Source organism: Myotis brandtii, unplaced genomic scaffold (genome assembly GCF_000412655.1).
Source record: "Myotis brandtii unplaced genomic scaffold, ASM41265v1 scaffold253, whole genome shotgun sequence".
NCBI classification, from domain to species: Eukaryota; Metazoa; Chordata; class Mammalia; order Chiroptera; family Vespertilionidae; genus Myotis; species Myotis brandtii.
In genome coordinates, this window is record NW_005359590.1 from 898,015 (window position 1) to 916,681 (window position 18,667).

An 18,667-nucleotide genomic window follows, 5' to 3' on the forward strand; every position below is an offset into this window, starting at 1 on the left:
GAGGTCTCGGGGAGCGGAGGCGGAGAAGAAGGGGCAGCTCTGGGCAGCGCCGGCCGGGGGCTTTCACCTCGCCTGGGGTAAAAGCGGGGCCGCTTCCGCAACCCCTGCCTTAGCAAACTTTTAACGAGAACCAGATGTGGCGGCTGCTGTCGAATTTTCTCAGAGCCGGTGATTGGTCCCCGTGTAGGGCCGCAGCCAATCAGCGCGGCGCTGGACCCCAGCGGGCTCTTCCCCTACGGGCAGTTTAGGGGGGACCAGCTCCTGAAGGAAGGCGACGACGAGAGCTCAGCCGCGGTGAAGCTGGCGAGTCCCCTGCGCTTCTACGAAGCTCAGTTCAGCTACCTCTACGTAAGTTCGGCCCCCTCTGGGTGCGGGGCCCGGCAGGTTCCCCGCAGCTCCTCCCCAGGGGTCCGTGCAGTGCGGGTCTCACCGAACCCTGACTTCCGAGGGGAGGGAATAGCGCGCACGCTGTGCTGTCCCCGAGCGCCCTGGGGTGGGACCAGGCTTTGCAGCGATGCTGCTGCGGGACCCGCGGCGTTCCTTGCCTCCAGTGAGAGCGCTAGACCTGTTCGCGGCATCAGGATGGTCTGGGCAGAGAAGAAGGCAGCGTTGCTGGGGCAGCCAGTGGGGCTGCCAGTGAGGGCGGCGAGAAGGCTGCGCCCGTCTGCAGAGCTGGGGTGCTCCCGCCTCGGACTTGGAGGTTTTCTCCAGGGTTGTGCGCCAAGGAAGGAAATATGCGAACAAGTTTTAGGGCTCCCGGCCCTATTGCGTCGGGTTGTAGGGTAGGAGGGGGCGGCTGGGACACGGGCCGGAGTTGCTCTGAACCAGGAGTTGGCCTCCCAGGCTTTGGGGAAGGGGGAGCGTCATGCCTGGGGCGGTTCCCTTCCCTCCTTGAGGAGCCGGGTGGGCGTGCATGTCTGGACCTGTGGTGGCCGCCCTCGGGCTCCTTGCAGATCAAGCGACCGCCACCTTTTGTCCCCCTCCTCTCCCAGGTGGGCACCAACGGCATCATCTCCACCCAAGACTTCCCCAGGGAGACCCAGTATGTGGACGATGGTTTCCCCACGGACTTCCCGGCCATTGCTCCCTTTCTGGCCGACATCGACACGAGCCAAGGCAGAGGCAGGATCCTGTACCGCGAGGACGCGAGTCCCGAGGTGCTGGACCTGGCCGCCCGCTATGTGCGCACCAGCTTCCCGCGCACCGCCTCGGATTTCACCCCTACCCATGCCTTCCTGGCCACCTGGGAGCAAGTGGGCGCCTACCAGGAGCCCAGGCTCGGGATGCCGCCCTCCGGAGAGGTAAGTGACAAGGGGTGCTTGGCTGCTGTGGAGGGGATGGGCTTGAATTCTGGGCTGGAATCCAGGGAGCGACTTGGAGTCTTTTCTGAGTCTGGTCTTGAGCTGAACCTGATGTATCCTTTAGTGGCACCAGGCTGAAGAGGCCTGGATGTGAAGTCTTCAGGCTTCCACTGAGGATCTGAGAGGTGGTCCCTTCTAGCAGGAGAACGTGCTTAGGGGAAGAGAGGGCCCCAGTGCAGATGCTGAAGGCCCTCAGAGCACAAGGCAGTTGACTGTTTGGTTGTTTATTTTAAGAATCACCTCTAAGTATACAAGAATTATTTCTAATTATATGTTCATTGAAAGAAAAACATAAGCAAATACAGGCAGTTTTAAAAAGAACAGCCTCTCATTTTCCTACCACTCAAAGATAACCACTGTTAAACATTTTTCCTGTTTATTCCAGAAGTTTTTTCCCCCCTCTATCAATATCTATATTTATCTGTCATTTTCTATTAACAATGATGGGTTCACAGTGCACATACTGTTCTGTAGCCTACTTTCCCCTCACTAAATAGTATATTGTGAATATGTTTCAATGTCAGTAAATCTATTTCTACAACGTTATTTATAAAGTCTGCATTATATTCCACCCACTGGATTTACCACAGTGGTCATTAAGGTTATTTCCAATTTTTTATCATTATACCTAATTTTGTGAAGCACTTTTTTAAAGCTAAATCTTTGCGCATGTCTTCAATTGACATTTTAGGGTTTGGAATTGGTGGGCCAGAGGGGATGAACTTTTTATAAGGTTATTGATAGCTTTTGCCAACTTGCCCTCCAGGTTTCCATGCCCCCTCATTTCCAGGAGACTGTCCTCAATTTGTTTTATAGTCCCTACCTGAGGAGCAACCCAAGCTCCCTGTCTTTAGGCTTGGCAGCAACCAAGTGGACATCAGGTGGGGTCAGGGCGGCTTGGCAAATGGTAAACTGCCTCATTCCTGGAGTAGGTAGGGACTTCCTCCCATGAAATTAGACCTGAATCAAAAGTGTTATACTCCAAGGGCTGAAACGCTTACAATTTATCTCTATTTTAACTCATCAAAGTGGTTCTTAGCTACAGAAAGATGCTACATCTCTTCCCTGAGAGACTAAGTAGCTTGCCCACTCTCACTGAGTATTTCAAATGGTGGCCATATTTATGTGTTCTGTAAGAGAAGTATTTGCTATAAGACTGTACTAAGCAAAAAAGATTTAGAAATAAAAATTGTTCAAGTTTATGATTTTTTGGCCACTCATTTTTTTGGGTCAGGCAACATCTAGTTTTGTTTATTGAATACTTTTTAAACAATACATGGTTTGACATTTTAATTATTCAATTCAACAGAATACATTGAATTTAAACAGATATATTGATCACCTCTTTTGTGTAGGGCATTGGGCTAGGTAAAGAGTTGGAGAAAGTTGAGTAAGGTATGGCCCCCACCATCATGTTGCATTCATTCATTCATTCATTTTTGTTTATAAGTTTAAAAAACATTTAAAATTAAGTATAGCATACTTACAATAAAACATTTAGAAAAGAAAATAAACATTAGTTATAATTTCACTAACCAGAGGTCACCACTGCTAATAGTTTATTTTCTTCCAGTCTTTTATTGTAAACATATATCTTATATGTGGCATATTCATATGTGTGTGTGTAAGTAATTTACATTTAAGCATAGTGAGATTTATTCATCCAACAAACCTTTTTTGCATACTTACTGTATATCAGGACTGACATAGATATCATGAAAGGACATACTCTTTACTCCCAAGGATCTCATAATTTAGTAGGAACATTTATGATTATTCAATATGGTAAGTGTAGTAGCATTTTTACTTGTGGAGAATAACACTACCGCTCTCTGGTTAGGAGACACTATCAGGGAAGGTTTCAATGAAGAAGTAGCTTTGAGTCTGAGTTGAGCAGAGTAGAACATTCCCAAAAGGATAGTCTATGACATATCAGCCACGTGCTGTAGAGTAGAATGTGTTTGGGGCATTATGTGTGGTATATGATCACTGAAGAGGAGGGTGGTGGGACAGGAGGCCGGAAAGGCCATGAGGTGGGAATTAGCAGATAATGTTCTGAGAGCTTGGACTTGGTTCTTTGGCGATAGGCAACCTTTGAAGGATTTAAAGCAGGGGATTGATAGTTTTTGTTAAGAGAACTCTTTTTGATTGTATTGAGAAGGTGAGGACACAAAGGAAAGATTGACTACTTATAGGGGTTGTTTGTATAAGTTATCTAGTTCATTCTGATAACAATATTTTTATCATACTGTCTTCCCACAACAATCCTACAAGATAAGTACCACATGACTTATCGTTTGCATTTCACAGATAATGGCAAATAGAAGTTAAAGCTATTGTCCAGACTTGTGCTCTTAGTGAGGCAAAGGTAGCTTTAGAATACAGATTTATTGGTTCTTAGGTTTTTTTGTTGTTGTTGCTTTTACCCAGACTTTTTTTTTTCCACGCAAGACCCATTTTGTTGGCACAGGTGATGAAGGTAGACACAATAGTTGTGCCTGTTCCTAAGACTCCCAATAAATAAGGCTGGAGCTTTATTGTCTTGATGTGATCTTAGTACCAGAAGAGTCCGAGGAACCATAATGCGTTCAAAGGAAAAATGAGCTTGGAATGAAATCTGCTACAATGGACACTGTTGATACAAATTAGTATCCCAACACTCTGGAGAGATTCAGCTGGATCTGCCTTACATTTCAACACGGAATAGAAAGACTAACTTGAAAGAGATGAATAGGGGAGAGGAAATCATGCTACAGCTTTAAGTTCCAATTTTGTCAGGGCTTATTTGAAATCAAAAATTAAAATACAGATAGCATGACTTTGTTAATTATTTTTCTCAACTTTCTGTAGTGTGGGAGTAATGCTTCTCTTCCCCATCTTTCCGGGTGATGTAAAGACAATGACAATACAGTTAAAACCATTTTGAAGGAAAAAGTGATTATGAAATGTTATCCAGTGATTTCAGAAACAATGACTCAGTCTTAGCCTTAGTTTTCTAAGCTGTGAAATGGAGTAGCAATGCCTGCCTTACAGGATTGTTGTGAGAATGAGCTAAAGTGTCATTTTTATGTAGCCGCTGCCATCCCTTAGACCAGCGGTTCTCAACCTGTGGGTCGCGACCCCTTTGGCGGTCGAATGACCCTTTCACAGGGGTCGCCTAAGACCATCCTACATATCAGATATTTACATTATGATTCATAACAGTAGCAACATGACAGTTATGAAGTAGCAACGAAAATAATTTTATGGTTGGGTCACAACATGAGGAACTGTATTTAAAGGGCCAGAAGGTTGAGAACCACTGCCTTAGACCCATCTGGTGTGGGTGCTCACCCAATCTGTGTTCCCCTTCATTGGCTTGATGGGACCAGGTTCTGGTTCTTTTATTTCTCGATCTTGCAAGGATGCTATGATGCAAGTCCTTTACATAAGGACTCTTTAAATACAAGGTTTTCCAAATTGCAGTTTCCATCCGGGCTTTTTTGGGGTGGGGAGTGCAGGAAGATTTGTAGATTCCATCTCTCTTTCACTTTTCTAATTAAAATCCATCTTTGGACATTGCCATATGCTGAGTTGGCTTCAGAGTTTGTTTCATTTAGAAAGGAGATAAAGATTCTGTTTAGAGAAAGAATGTTTTTTCAATTACCCGTGTTGAAGGTTGTTCTGAATACTTTAAAGAGCTCTGTGACTTGAGTTCTTGTTTTAATAGTTCTTTGGAGGTAGATTTTGGCAAATTGTCTACTTTGCTTGAAGGATTTCTACATGGCTTTCTTAAACCGTGGCATATTAACCTTATGTTGCAAAGTTACCTGAAATTTGAAGATATCAGAGGAATGGCGTCTTTACTACTTAAACAACGTCAGTTGTTGCCCTTTCTCTCCATGGATATTCAAGGTGGGTGTGACAGGATGTTGTAGCTGATACTGCAGGGATATCAAGATGTAACTGCATCTAAAAATAGGAACAAATAGTGTTTATCAACTCAGTTCATCTGAGATTCCTTGAGCTGTCATAGGTACTTCACGGAGCAAAGAAGTCACGGTATTGACATCAAAGAACTCATTGACAGAAAGAGAGCTAGTGTTTATTTTAGCTGCATTTTTTGGGAAGGGGAGTATTGCTTTGCTGTTGTTGGAGGGACGGGGGTTACACAGATCTGTGTGGGACAGGGAATGTTTTGTTGATCTGGATTTTAAGTTGGGCTGAAAGAATGGGTCTTGAGAACGAGGCAGCAGGAGAGATAGTCCTGAGCTAGGGTGTGGGAGAAGGCTAGAGAGCTGAGGCTGGAAAAAATGGGTGAAGGAGTCATGGGGCAGTAACATAAGATGAGCAGAAAGGTGCCCATTGGAGGCCCCTGGGGGGCCTGAGGTATGTTGACTTGTTTCAAAGGCTGATGACCATCGATGGAGGACATTGGATCCACAGAGAAAATTCGAGGTAAAAGCAGGACGTTGTTGCCGCTTTTTGACTTCTGGAGCTGACGTCCAGAAGAGGGGAGGTTTGCAGTCGATCTGAAAGAGTTTAACCTGAGGCTGAGGCATAGCGGTGAGGACATACAGAATGAGACAGATAAGGAAATTGATTAAAGAAATGCTGACGTCCTGCTGAAGACTAAAGGTCAGGAAGGGATATGATAGCACTGAGCACCTACGTTTGATTTGGGGCAGGCTCTGTAGGATTTAGGCAGAAAATGAATGAGGGAAAATCATGTGTGTGACAGTATCGTACAGGTAGTGGGCGATGGAGGATTATGCCAAGGCATGGCATTTAGTGTTGACCCCAAACTCTGGAGGCCAGAAGTCAGAGATGCTGCACTGTGGAAAGCATGCGACCTTAAGGAAGAGAGAAAACTACGACCCCTTTAGGAGGCACCCTCTAGTGACTAATTTTCATGGTTATTTTTGTAAGCCACTATAGGCCAGTCCTGTTGGGGTCAGGTTGGCACTGCTCTGATTTTTTGCCAGATGACAAATTAGTTAAATGCATTAGATGGGTATGTTTGATATCCATCAGCTTGGCTCTGCGAGTGTCCAGGCAATATTGACGGGTGATATCCTCTACCTGCAGAGGACAGCCAGACTCCTGCCTGCTTTCTGCTGAGGGCTCTGGCTTTTCTCTCTTTCTGATAACAGGATGACAGAAACCTTGCAGCTCCGCAGCCACTGGCCCTGATCCTGTCTGTGCTGCTCCTCTGCCCGGGAAGGCCCCTCTCTCCTCTCTGGGATCCTGGGGGAGTTGGGAACCTGTGACCCTTTTGTGGGGTTGGGCAGCCCATCTGAGGGTTTCCCTTCAGAGACAGAGCGTGTGGGGTTCTTGCAAAGGCTTGTCTCTAGGAATGTGAAGACCTTTCCGGTCTGGAAGCCAGTCAGCGAGTGCCTTGGGAGGAGGAGCAGCCCTCAGGACTTGTGAAGGCCACTCTTTAGCAATAAGATGTAGAATTTTCTGGAACCGGGGGAGAACTTAAAAAGTGATCATTTGGTGTGTGGGTGGATTTTAAGTAGCCAAACTTTTGGTGCGTACTTTGGGACCTAAATTCTATTTTAAAATTCTTTTATTTGCCTCGGTGGAGACACGTAGATTAAATGCTTGCGACCTGTAATAAGTGCTTGTCTCAGGGATGGCGGGTAAAAGACATTGAGTAAATGTTCCTTGAAATGAATTTGTTGACTGGCTGACTGAAAGAATGAATAAAGTGCTAAATGCCCAGACCCCACAGTAAAAAGTCAGACCCTCCTCTTCCCAGCTCTGTGTCCTTTCCCCCCTCTCCCTACCCCTCCCCCCTTCAATTCCTTCACAATCTGTAGACCCTCCTTATCTCGCAGAATGTCTCTAAACTTAGAACCAGGATTTCTTCCTATCTCAGGTTTATTGTGGGCAATCAATGCCAGGAGCTTTGAAGGCTTAGCTTTTGGAAACAGGTTCTTTCTCCTTCCTGGAGTACTTTTCTTTCCCTAGTTGAGCTTTATTTATTCTCACTATAGTAAAACTCGAAAGTTCCTGGATCCACATTAATTGATGACGTAGTATATATATTCCATGATGTATAGACATGATGCAGAAGCTCTGGCTTCCCAGCTTTGAGAAATTCTAGGAAACATCTCTTGCCTTTTGTTTTTGGAAAACTCAAGTTTTGCTGATGAAATAATCAACAACTACAATAGCAAATATACCAGCCCCCCTCCCCTTAACTCTTTCTTTTAAAATATATATTTTTATTGATTTCAGAGAGGAAGAGAGAGGGAGAGAGAGATAGAAACATCAATGAGAGAAGAGTCATTGATTGGCTGCCTCCTGCATGTCCCACACTAGGGGTCGAGCCCGAAACCCAGGCATGTGGCCTGACCAGGAATCAAACCATGACCTCCTGATTCATAGGCTGATGCTCAAGCACTGAGCCAAGCCAGCTGGGCTCCCCTTAACTCTTTAAGTGTGTGAACTTCAAGAAAGAAAAGAGCAAAGCCAAGCAAGGTGACCTTTTCAATGTCAGAGAACTGAAAGCAAGGTTGTGTGTCAATTTGTTTTCTCTTAAAAAGCATTTAAAGACCTGTGTGTCTTTGTCCTATAAGCAAAACCTCAAAACTAAACTTTGAAATTAAACAATGGAAGGAAGAATTAACATTAGGAGAGAGCACCATACCGGACAGAACCAAAGGCAGGGCACATTCCTCTTTGCTGTTTTATTTAGCAAACTGTGATGCTCTTCTCTGTGCCTAATTTTGACGGTCTAGTTAGTAAGTTGGGGGAAATAACACTACCCACTAGTAAATAATGTTTTTAAGAGTCACATTATTTAGGAAGCAGTGGTATTTATAAATACCTCCCCAGTTCCCTACTAAATTATAAAAGGAGGGGGATTTAGTGAGAGAGGTGTTCTCAGAGGTCTAAATATTACATCTTTTTTAGATAATCAAACACTATTAACAGGTCATTTTGGCGGGATCGGGGGAGATAGCTGGATGTAGGTAAAGGCAAAAAAATGTCTTATTGAAAATATGAGAGCAAATTTTAAGGAGTAATTCTATAAGGACCTGGGTGTTGAGTTTGTGGCTAATTCAGCTCTGGCCTCTCTGGTCTGCTTTGGCTCCTGCTGTGTTTGTTAACGTCCCTAGGCCTCCTCTGCCTTGCTTCCTTAGCCTCTATGCCCTCCTCTGTAGCCTCTGCTTCCTCTTTCAAACTCTCCTAGAATCTCGGCCGTGGCTGTCTCCCTCTGGTAAGATGTGAGACCGTCCTGGGCAGCGTCCCAGTCCCCTGCTCCTTTGCTTCTTCAGCACCAAGAATAATGTCAGGTGCTCACAGGCACTTGGCTTTTGAATTACTGTACGAATGAGTTAATAGATGGGGTTTACAAACACGTAAATAACTAACCAGGCAAAATGAGGTGACTGCAAGCTAGAAACACTCCCAAAGGTGTCACGGAGGGTCAGAGGACAGAAATCAATCTACACGGAATCACAGCACACCCCAAGGGGCAGCACCAGAGGGTTAGGAGGTTTTCAGTCTCAGGGAAATGTGAGCGCACATACAGGGGCATCAGAGTACATGGGACAAACGGGGAATGTTAAATAGTCTGACGGAGATACAGCAGATGTTTACTTTGAATTTATATTAGTTCACACAAACACTCCATCCATGCTTTTGTTCTGGCCCTCCGGTCCAGTTTAAGAACCCATTGTGGCCCTCGAGTCAAAAAGTTTGCCACCCTTGCCTTAGGCAGATTCATTAGCCTCTATGTCTCTCTTTCCTCTTCTATACCTCTGGTGGGGGTGTGGAGAAATGGATGGAAGAGAAAAGAGAGTGAGGCAATAGTAAGGAGGTCTTTTGATCAGCCAGTGCCTAACACCGTGTCTGCCCACAATGGGCATTCAATAAATGGTGAATGAATGAATGATCCAGATGAGTGCCCAGGGCAGGAAACTAGGGCAGTGGGAATGAGCAAGGTAAGTTTGCTACTTGCTCTCAGCTCTGAAAGAGGTTTGAAATTGAGCATTTATACCTTAAAAGGTATTATGTTTTTAACCAGTTTTTTAACCTATACATAATTTCAACTATTAATCTGAATTGACAAAATGTGATTATATATGACATAGCTTATAAAATTATATTGTTACTTGAAGAAGAAATTTAAAAGAATAGTACGTATGAAAACATTTTGGAGAAATCCTAATGAGGGGGGAAACCCTTTGTACTTTATGATGCTTTGCTTGCATTGTCTTTTTGTTTGTTTATTTTATTAAGAACATTTCCTTTTTTTTCCCCACAGCTGAATACTTTCCAGGTAGTTTTGGCATACGATGAGTCCGATACCTACGCCTTCTTTCTCTATCCTGTCAATGGCCTTCATTTCTTTGGAACGCGCCCCAAAGAGTCCTACAATGTCCAGCTCGAGCTTCCAGCCCGAGTGGGCTTCTGCCGAGGGGAGATCGATGATCTTGGTCTCTCCTCTCTAACCAGTTGTTTTTTTTACCTATACATATTTCAACTATTAATCTGAATTGACAAAATGTGATTATATATGACATAGCTTATAAAATTATATTGTTACTTGAAGAAGAAATTTAAAAGAATAGTACGTATGAAAACATTTTGGAGAAATCCTAATGAGGGGGGAAACCCTTTGTACTTTATGATGCTTTGCTTGCATTGTCTTTTTGTTTGTTTATTTTATTAAGAACATTTCCTTTTTTTTCCCCACAGCTGAATACTTTCCAGGTAGTTTTGGCATACGATGAGTCCGATACCTACGCCTTCTTTCTCTATCCTGTCAATGGCCTTCATTTCTTTGGAACGCGCCCCAAAGAGTCCTACAATGTCCAGCTCGAGCTTCCAGCCCGAGTGGGCTTCTGCCGAGGGGAGATCGATGACCTGAAGAGAGAAGGACCGTATTTTAGCTTGACTAGCACTGAACAATCTGTGAAAAATCTCTACCAGTAAGTGCCCTAGGGCTTAAGCCCTTTCCTGTTGGAATGGAAGGACCCTTTGGAGCTCCCCAAACCCAAGTGGTCATAAGACCATTAAATAATATCTTGGTGGTTTCTGCGTAAGGCATCTAGACTAGACCCTGGGAGGAGCAAGGCCACCAAATATAAAAGGTCCTTTATTTTTCTTGCCCTGTTGGCTAAAGATACCTGAAAGAGAACTCGTGTGTGTGTGTGTGTGTGTGTGTGTGTGTGTGTGTGTGTTTGCAGAGCCACTGAGGTTTGCTATGGAAAACATTGCTCTTGGAACCACATAAAAATACCCAGTAATATAACTGCCCAGATTGAAGTCTTTCCAGGTTAATTATTTCACAGAAGGAGATGCTGTGATTTTAGTCTTTTAGACAGATAACGTGTTGAAAGTTAAATAAGAGTAAAGTAATTTGGGAAACAAGTAAACAAATAGACGGATAGGTCTTTAGCAGTGTCGTGGTTTCGCTATGGCTTTATTATCTGAAATCACAGCGATTGGTTTTCCATGGAGCAGCCAGGACTGAGCATGTCCCTCAGTCCCATCGGCGGCTTACTCTGCTCATGCAATCCAAGCCCTTTCAGTTCTCGTCAGTCCACATCACGCCAGTATAGGGGCAGCACCTCTTGATATCTATTAATTTTAAAAAATATACTTGCTTTTATTCCTTTCCTGAATATGGATGCTGAAGCCAGACAGAACGCCTTGGCTGCATAACCTTCCTTCCTGCCTCTCGGTTTCACTAGAGTATTCCCGGGTATTGAAACACTTTGCACATTTGCATGCCATGTGCTCTGCTCAGCTACCGAGGACGGGCCCTGTAGCCAAATATGGTTACTCGAGCTAACATTTATTTTATTTTTTAAAATTTTGTTTTATTGCTTAAAGTGTTACAAAGAGTATTACATATGTCTCCTTTTTTTTCTCCCCTTGACCTTCCCCTGGCCTCCCCTACCCCCCAGTGTCTTGTGTCCATTGGTTATGTTTATATACATGCATACAAGTCCTTTGGTTGATCTCTTACCCTGCCCCCAACCCTCCCCGGCCTTCCCGCTGTAGTTTGACAGTCTGTTCAATGTTGCTCTGCCTCTGTATCTATTTTTGTTCATCAGTTTATAATGGTCTTAATTATCCATAAATGAGTGAGATCATGTGGTATTTTTCTTTCATTGACTGGCTTATTTCAATGGAATACTATGCTGCTATAAAAAAGAAGGAATTCTTACCACTTGCAACAGCATGGATGGAACTGGAGAGCATTATGCTAAGTGAAATGAGCTAACATTTATTGAGAGCTTAACCACTCACCAAACATTGTGCTAAACAGTTTCTAGAGGCTGTCTTAATTAAAACTCACAAGAATCCTAGGAGGTAAGTTAGATTCTTGTCTCAACTTGACAAATGAGCTTAGGGAAGTTAAGTTGCCTATAATCCCAGTTATTAAGTGGCAATGCCAAAATTCAAGCACAAGACTGGGGCTCTGAGCCACTTATTTTGTGCTGAATCCTGGTTTTCTTTTCCATTCTCGTGCATCTGTAGGTCTCCATCTAGGTTGCCTTTTAGTCTAGGCTCTGGTGGAGAAAACTTCGCTCCTTGCTTTTACTCCCTGGGTTCCACCTGACTCTCCCACCCTGGAGGCCAGAGTCTCTGCTCCTCAGATATTATGGAGAGCTCACGGGGGCCACGCACTTGAAAGACAAAGGTATCTAAGGCACAGGCCCTGCACTAGCAACTTGCCCTGTAGCAGGGTTGACAGACAAATAGATCAACAATTCCCAGAGCATTAGAGTAAGTGCTAACATCTACACAGGGCACAGGAGGTGGTAGGGGCCAAAGAGCCTGTCAGAAAAGCAGTTGTGCTCCCCCACCACAATCATAAAGGCCCCTAAGACTACATACACAGCCCTGACCGGGTTGCTCAGTTGGTTGGAGCATCGTCCCATACACCAAAAGTTGGTAGGTTCAATTCCCAGTCAGGGCATGTACCCAGATTGTGAGTTCAATTCCTAGTTGAGGCACATGTGGGAGACAACTGATGAATGTTTCTCTCTCATATTGATGTTTCTCTCTCTCCTTCTTCCTTCCGCTCTCTAAAATCAGCTTTTTAAAAAAATAAAATAGAATACACACACACACACACACACACACACACACACACACACTTACACTTCCATTTACCTCCTTCCATGCCTTCCCTCATTTTTATCTTTGATGCTTCCCAGAAACTTCTGAGTTGCTTGATGAGAGCAGAATAGTTATGGGGCCAAAATGACTAATAGAGAGATTTTTTTAAGTGTAACCCATGCTTAATATTAAAAAACAAAATAAATTATAAACAATGCAGAATAATATGAAATAAAAGCAAAAAATTAACCAGTATCACTACTTCAAGTGATAACCAGTGTTAACAGTCTTTCCAGAATTTTAGGTACAGTATATGTAAAAAATTTTAAAAGCTATAATGATATTATAGGCCTCTTTCAGTACAATATCTGTTTATATTATCATTTTGAGGCTACTAAAACATGTATCATATCTATTCTGTATTATTAAGACAACTTATCGATGAACATTTCATGTTTCTGGTTTATCCTGTTGTAAATATCATTGCAGTAAACAGCATAATATACAAAGTGGGGCAAAAGTAGGTTTACAGTTGTGAGTATGTGAAGCAGAATTTATTCTTGTATTATTACTTATTATTTTCCATACGAACAACTGTAAACCTACTTTTGCCTCACCCTCTACATTGCTCAGATTCTCATTTCCCTTAAAAGTAGAATTTCTGAAAAAGGACGTATTAAGTTTTACATTTTGATGGGTATTAACAAATTGCCCTTCAGAAGCATTGCATCAACTTATATCCTCACCAGTAATGCAGGGCAGTGATTGGCAGTGTCTGTTCCCTATAGGCTTTTATCCTTTTCAATATTTGTGGATCCGAGAGGTATAAAATGTTCTTATTTTCACTCTAATTGTTTTGGTTACTAGTAAATCTGAACACCTTTCCATATGTTTATTAGCCATTTATCTATCTTCTTTGTGACGTATCTGTCCATATCCTTTGCTATTTTCTGTTGGAGTGTTTACAAAGAACGCTTATAAACCAGAAAAACAAAAAACAAAAAACACAACAACATGGTAAAGATCTCAGTCCTCTTCTATGCTGTGCATATTTTTATCCAGTTGTTCATCTTTAAAGATACTCATGATCTAGAAGTTACAAGTTGAGAGTTATCTTTTCTTTTATGATTTCAGGTCTTGAAGTTATTCTCAGAAAGGTCTTCTCTACCTCCAAATTATAGAAATGTTCCTCAATTAAATCTTCTTTTTTACTTCTCATTATTTAAATTGAAAAAAATAGAGAAAAGTGGAGAGAATAGCTAAATGAACAGCCAAATGCTTGTGATCTAAATTCAAGTTATTGACATTGCCATGTTCATCATTTTTTTTCTTTTTTTGCTTAAGTATTTTAAAGTAAGTCACACACATCATTCCATTCACTCCAAATACTTCAGTATACATCTCTAAAGAATTAAGTTACTTTCCTAGTCAGTGGAATCTTTGTATTCCTCAAACTTGTTCCATTGTTATAAGCTCAAAGGTCATACATTATACAAATCATAGTGTGTTTGTCATAAATCTTCTGAACATTTGAATATGAATGCACACACCTGCATTTTTGAAGTTACACTTTTCTATTTCCTGGAAGACAGTAGTTGCTAAGTACTTACTATGTGCAAGGCCCCATGGTAGGCATTTTATGTGATTTTCTAACTTTATCCTCCCAACAACCCAGGGAGGATGCCACTGTCATCCCATTTTGTAGTCTTGTTTTTCTTTCTAGGAAATAAAATCTTTCCATCACTAAGCTTTCCAAATGACCTTGGACTTTAGGATAAACTCACATTAGTTACTTTCCCATAATGCACCATGACAAAACCAAGATAGTGATTTATATTTAATGAGAAAGTTATTTTATTTAGCTTTTATCTGCCATAATTTGTATTTTCCTACTCTTTGAAGCTTTTATAGTTTTCTGTTTCTAACATCAAGAGGAAATTTCACAGCTGCAACACCTCCGATGTGATAATAAACTCAGTATCCTCATATCTTCAGGGGTCTCTCTTATCTTCTTTAGTGTTCCTTATTTGCTTGCCAAGAAATACCAACACTAATTCTCAGAACTTACAATGCATAGCATATTACACAAAGGATCATAGTTTTGCTTTCTATATTCCTGTTTCCTAAGTTACTTAGAATAGCAGCAGCAGCAACAACCATAATAACAATAACACACATACATATACATAGAGATAGAGATAAACAGAGATAGATAGATGAGAGAGAGAGAGATATTCATTCCCGAGGATACTTTTTTCTATTGATATTTAGAGAGAGTGGAAGGGAGGGGAAGAGACACAGAGAGAAACATCAATGTGAGAGAGAGAGACATAGATTGGTTGCCTCCCACACCCACCCTGACCAGGGCCAGGGATCATGTGTGCATGATGTGCCCTTTACTGGAATCAAACTGGGACCCTTCAGTGCGCTGGCTGCCACTCTATTCACTGAGTCAAACCGTCTGGGGCATTATTTGTGGCATTTTGATTAAACTACTTTCTTATTTTCCCCTTAATTTTGTTCTGCGGTTAATCAACATTTTAGACTTGTTCAGTTGTATTTCTTTGAATTTTTTTACATTGACTTAACCATTCTCCATGAATTAGTTAATTGATTGGTCCATGTGACTAAGCAGTGAAATGTCTTTAACATTCTGTAGAGTATGGTAATTCAGATGTTGTAGAGTTATAATAATTCAAGTGCTGATTGATTATAGAGTATTTGTTTTCTTACGTAGAATAATAATCCTATATAATAAAAGGGTAATATGCAAATTGACCCTAACAGCAGAACAACTGGGAATGACTGGTCACTATGACACACACTGACCACCAGGGGGCAGACGCTCAATGCAGGAGCTGCCCCCTGGTGGTCAGTGCACTCCCACAGGGGAAGCTCTGCTCAGCCACAAGTCAGGCTGACGGCTGCCAGTACAGCGGTGGTGGTGGGAGCCTCTCCCGCCTCCTCTGCAGCACTAAGGATGTCTGACTGCAGCTTAGGCCTGGTCCCCGCTGGCAAGTGGACATCCCCTGAGGGCTCCCAGGCTGCCAGAGGGATGTCTGACTTCCAGCTTAGGCCCAATCCCCTGGGGAGCAGGCCTAAGCCAGCAGGTGGTCATCCCCTGAGGGGTCCCAGACTGCGAGAGGGCACAGGCCGGGCTGAGGGAAACCCCCCACCTGAGTGCACAAATTTTTGTGCCCCGGGCCTCTAGTTATTTTATAATAATATAAAGCCCAAATGTAGAGCATGGGTTTTGGTGTTAGTGCCTAATCCAAGCTGTCAATTATTAAGAAGATTAGTTAGCCTCTCTAAACCTATTTTCTCTTCTATATAATTGGGCATGACCACTGCCCCTGCCTTGTAGGTTGTACTGAAGAAAGTTAAGCACTTGACAGATAACTAACTCTTAAAAGCATGTGGTAGTCATTGTTTGGCAAAAATTTTTTCAGCATACATTTTCTTTTCTTTTTTTGAGAGAGAGAGGAAGGGAGAGAAATAGAGCGATAGAAACATTGATGAGAGAGGAACAAGGATCATCATCAATCAGCTGCCTCCTGCATGTCATCAAGCCCGCAACTTGGGCATGTGCTGGGAATCAAACCTGTGACCTCTTGGTTCCTAGGTTGACACTCAATCACTGAGCCACACAGGCTGGGCAGCATATGTTTTCTTAAAAGTAGAAGAAAGATAAATATTTCTGCATTCCCTCTTTGTTTTCAATCAGCCAGATTTTAGATAAAATGTGGATTGTAGAGCAGTCTAGCATTCTGTGAAACACAGCCTTTGAAAGTGACTATAAATAAGAGGTTGTTTATATCAAAATTCCAGTATCATCCTTTTAGTTAACATGTAAGTCGCATTCTATTTGTTTTTTCTACACTCAGGAAAACTCTGAATCTGATCTTGATAGTCTTTTAGTTTTAAAATAAATTGCTCACCTTTGTAGGAAGATGGGTAGTGGCCACTTTTATTACAATGCACTGTCCCCGCTTTTTTTTTAGACACAGCAACCTGGGGATTCCTGGAGTGTGGGCTTTTCATATCGGCAGCGTCTCCCCACTGGACAATGTCAGGCCAGCAACAGTGGGAGGATCCCTTTCCCAAGCCCGCTCCTCAGCTTCCCGGGAGCATTCCTTCAGCCATGCTGCAGCCCTGGAAAGAAACTACAGTGAGGACGATTTGGATTATTATGGTGAGAATGAGGAGGAAACTGAATACCCACCGAGCGAACCGGAGGAGGTGTTGAAAGGCCACGGCAATATCAATGCTTCCTTCCCCGCAAAGGCTGACTCAAGGCCTGTAGCGGGTGGGGTCTCTCCTCCAGGTCCCTACCTGGACTCCCCTTTGCATCCAACACCCAGAAATAGGCCATTCCATCCTGAAACAGAATCTGTCTCCTTGGACTCTCAAACCAAAGAAGGGAGGCGTGTGCAGGAGATGGCCGCCCTAGATAGAAGAGGCCAGGTGGAGGCTTCGGAACAGCCATGGACCAGAGGCCCGGCTTCGTCGGAGAGAGAAGAAAATGTACTGGATCCTTCCCAGGGAGCCCCACCTCCCGACCTTGAAAACAGAAGCATCCAGCCAGACGTAGATGGAGGGGCACTGCCTTCCGAAAGGGGTGCTGGCCCGGCCTATGGTGAAGGAGAGGTGGTCCTGCCCAGTTACGCCAGGCCAGGTCACACAGCGCCACGGGATCACGAGAGGCATGCGGAAGGGGCGGAAGATAACACTTCCAACACTGGGGGTAAGTGGTTAGAAAACTGGGTGCTAAGAGCCCATTTTAAAAATGCTGGTTTTGCCCAGCTGGGTGTAGCTCAGCGGTAGAGTGTCGACCTAGGAACCAAGAGGTCACCAGTTCGATTCCCGGTCATGCATATGCCCAGGTTGCAGGCTTGATCCCCCAGTGGGGGGCGTGCAGGAGGCAGCCAATCAATGATTCTCTCTCATCATTGATGTTTCTATCTCTCTCTCTCCCTCTCCCTTCCTCTCTGAAATCAATAAAAATATATTTAAAAAAATAAAATAAAAATGCTGGTTTAAACTTGAGTCATGCTTTTTCTCTCAGACGAGTACGTGGAAAGTTCAGCAGAAAGAAGATTGGAACTGATTTTTAAACGCATGTTTCAGGAGATAGAGTATCTTTCCTTTGCCAAATACATCTTGGCAGGCAAATTCTGTTTGGAATCCCTTGACGATTAATCATGTTTTTGAAAAAATGGGCCTCATGGAGTGAGAGGGGAAGGACTGGCTTGCTCGTGCCAGCACCGGTCTCAAGTGTAATGAAGTATTTCGGTTTTGAAAGTTCAGCAAAGGTATAAAACATTCTGGGGCTGCGCACACATTACAGTGAGGGAGGGCGGAAGACTGGTTTTAAGTGGCTAACATTCCAGATTCTTCCTCTGTGATGGGACAACCCTGTGCTCCCCTCGGTTAGAGCTACTTGGTGGTGCGTGGGAGGGGGGACCCACGGGGAAGGAAGATTGCTAACCACCTGTGTCTTGTCATTTCTGCTTCATGGCTGTGCAGCTGTGGTATTCGCCTCCCTGGAGCCTTGTCCTCATTTCATGACTCACTGACCTGAGTGAGGGGCCAGGAGGGAAGTGCCCAGAGGCGGCAGCGGTTGATTCAGACAGATGCGGAGCCCGCGTCGCCTTCTCTTCCTAGTGCAGCCTTGTCATGTCAGCTCTTTCTTCCCAGCTAGGGATGTAAACATGGAATGGGAAACTGACCGCAGAGTCATTCCATTGGTTCCAGGGCCTGCTCCTCTGACCTCTAGTGGGAGGAAGGAGGTCAGAGGTGAAGGCATTCTTCAGGACCTCCTATTTTTTTTTTTTAAACTTTTTCTGTTTCCCATCCCGTTTGCAATAAAAACATGTCGACCTAGCGAAGAGGGTCTTCTGGGTTCTTCTGCAGTGGTATGGGATTTGCATGGAGAAGCGCTTATTTCAGGAGGGAGGGAACTATTTTGTGACTACAGTGGCACTGTGTAACGACCAGAGGGAGGGTGTTGGTGTCAGACTCAGGTTAGAATCCTGGCTGCCACATTCCTGGCCGGGTCACACGAGGCAACTTCTGTAATCCCCAAACCTCTGACTTCTCCTAAACATGTTGAGAGGATTAAATGAGATATGAAGTTCTTAGATTAGTGTCGGCACCAGTTGGCTCTTCATAAGTGGAGGCTGCTGTTACTAATTATAGAAAATTTATAGCAGTGGGAATGAGATGGGGTGGGGGGT

At 43.6% G+C, this 18,667-nt stretch overlaps 1 protein-coding gene across 1 annotated transcript in view; it reads left to right on the forward strand.

The window, feature by feature from the left end:
• The window catches only part of NID2 (nidogen 2 (osteonidogen)), a 67,312-nt gene that overhangs the window by 2,599 nt on the left and 46,046 nt on the right, over positions 1-18,667 (forward strand). Inside the window, exons 2-5 of the mRNA XM_005867911.2 lie at positions 188-348; positions 993-1,301; positions 10,056-10,288; positions 16,433-17,175. Coding sequence (XP_005867973.1) covers positions 188-348; positions 993-1,301; positions 10,056-10,288; positions 16,433-17,175 — 1,446 coding nt within the window. The remainder of the gene's footprint in view (positions 1-187; positions 349-992; positions 1,302-10,055; positions 10,289-16,432; positions 17,176-18,667) is intronic.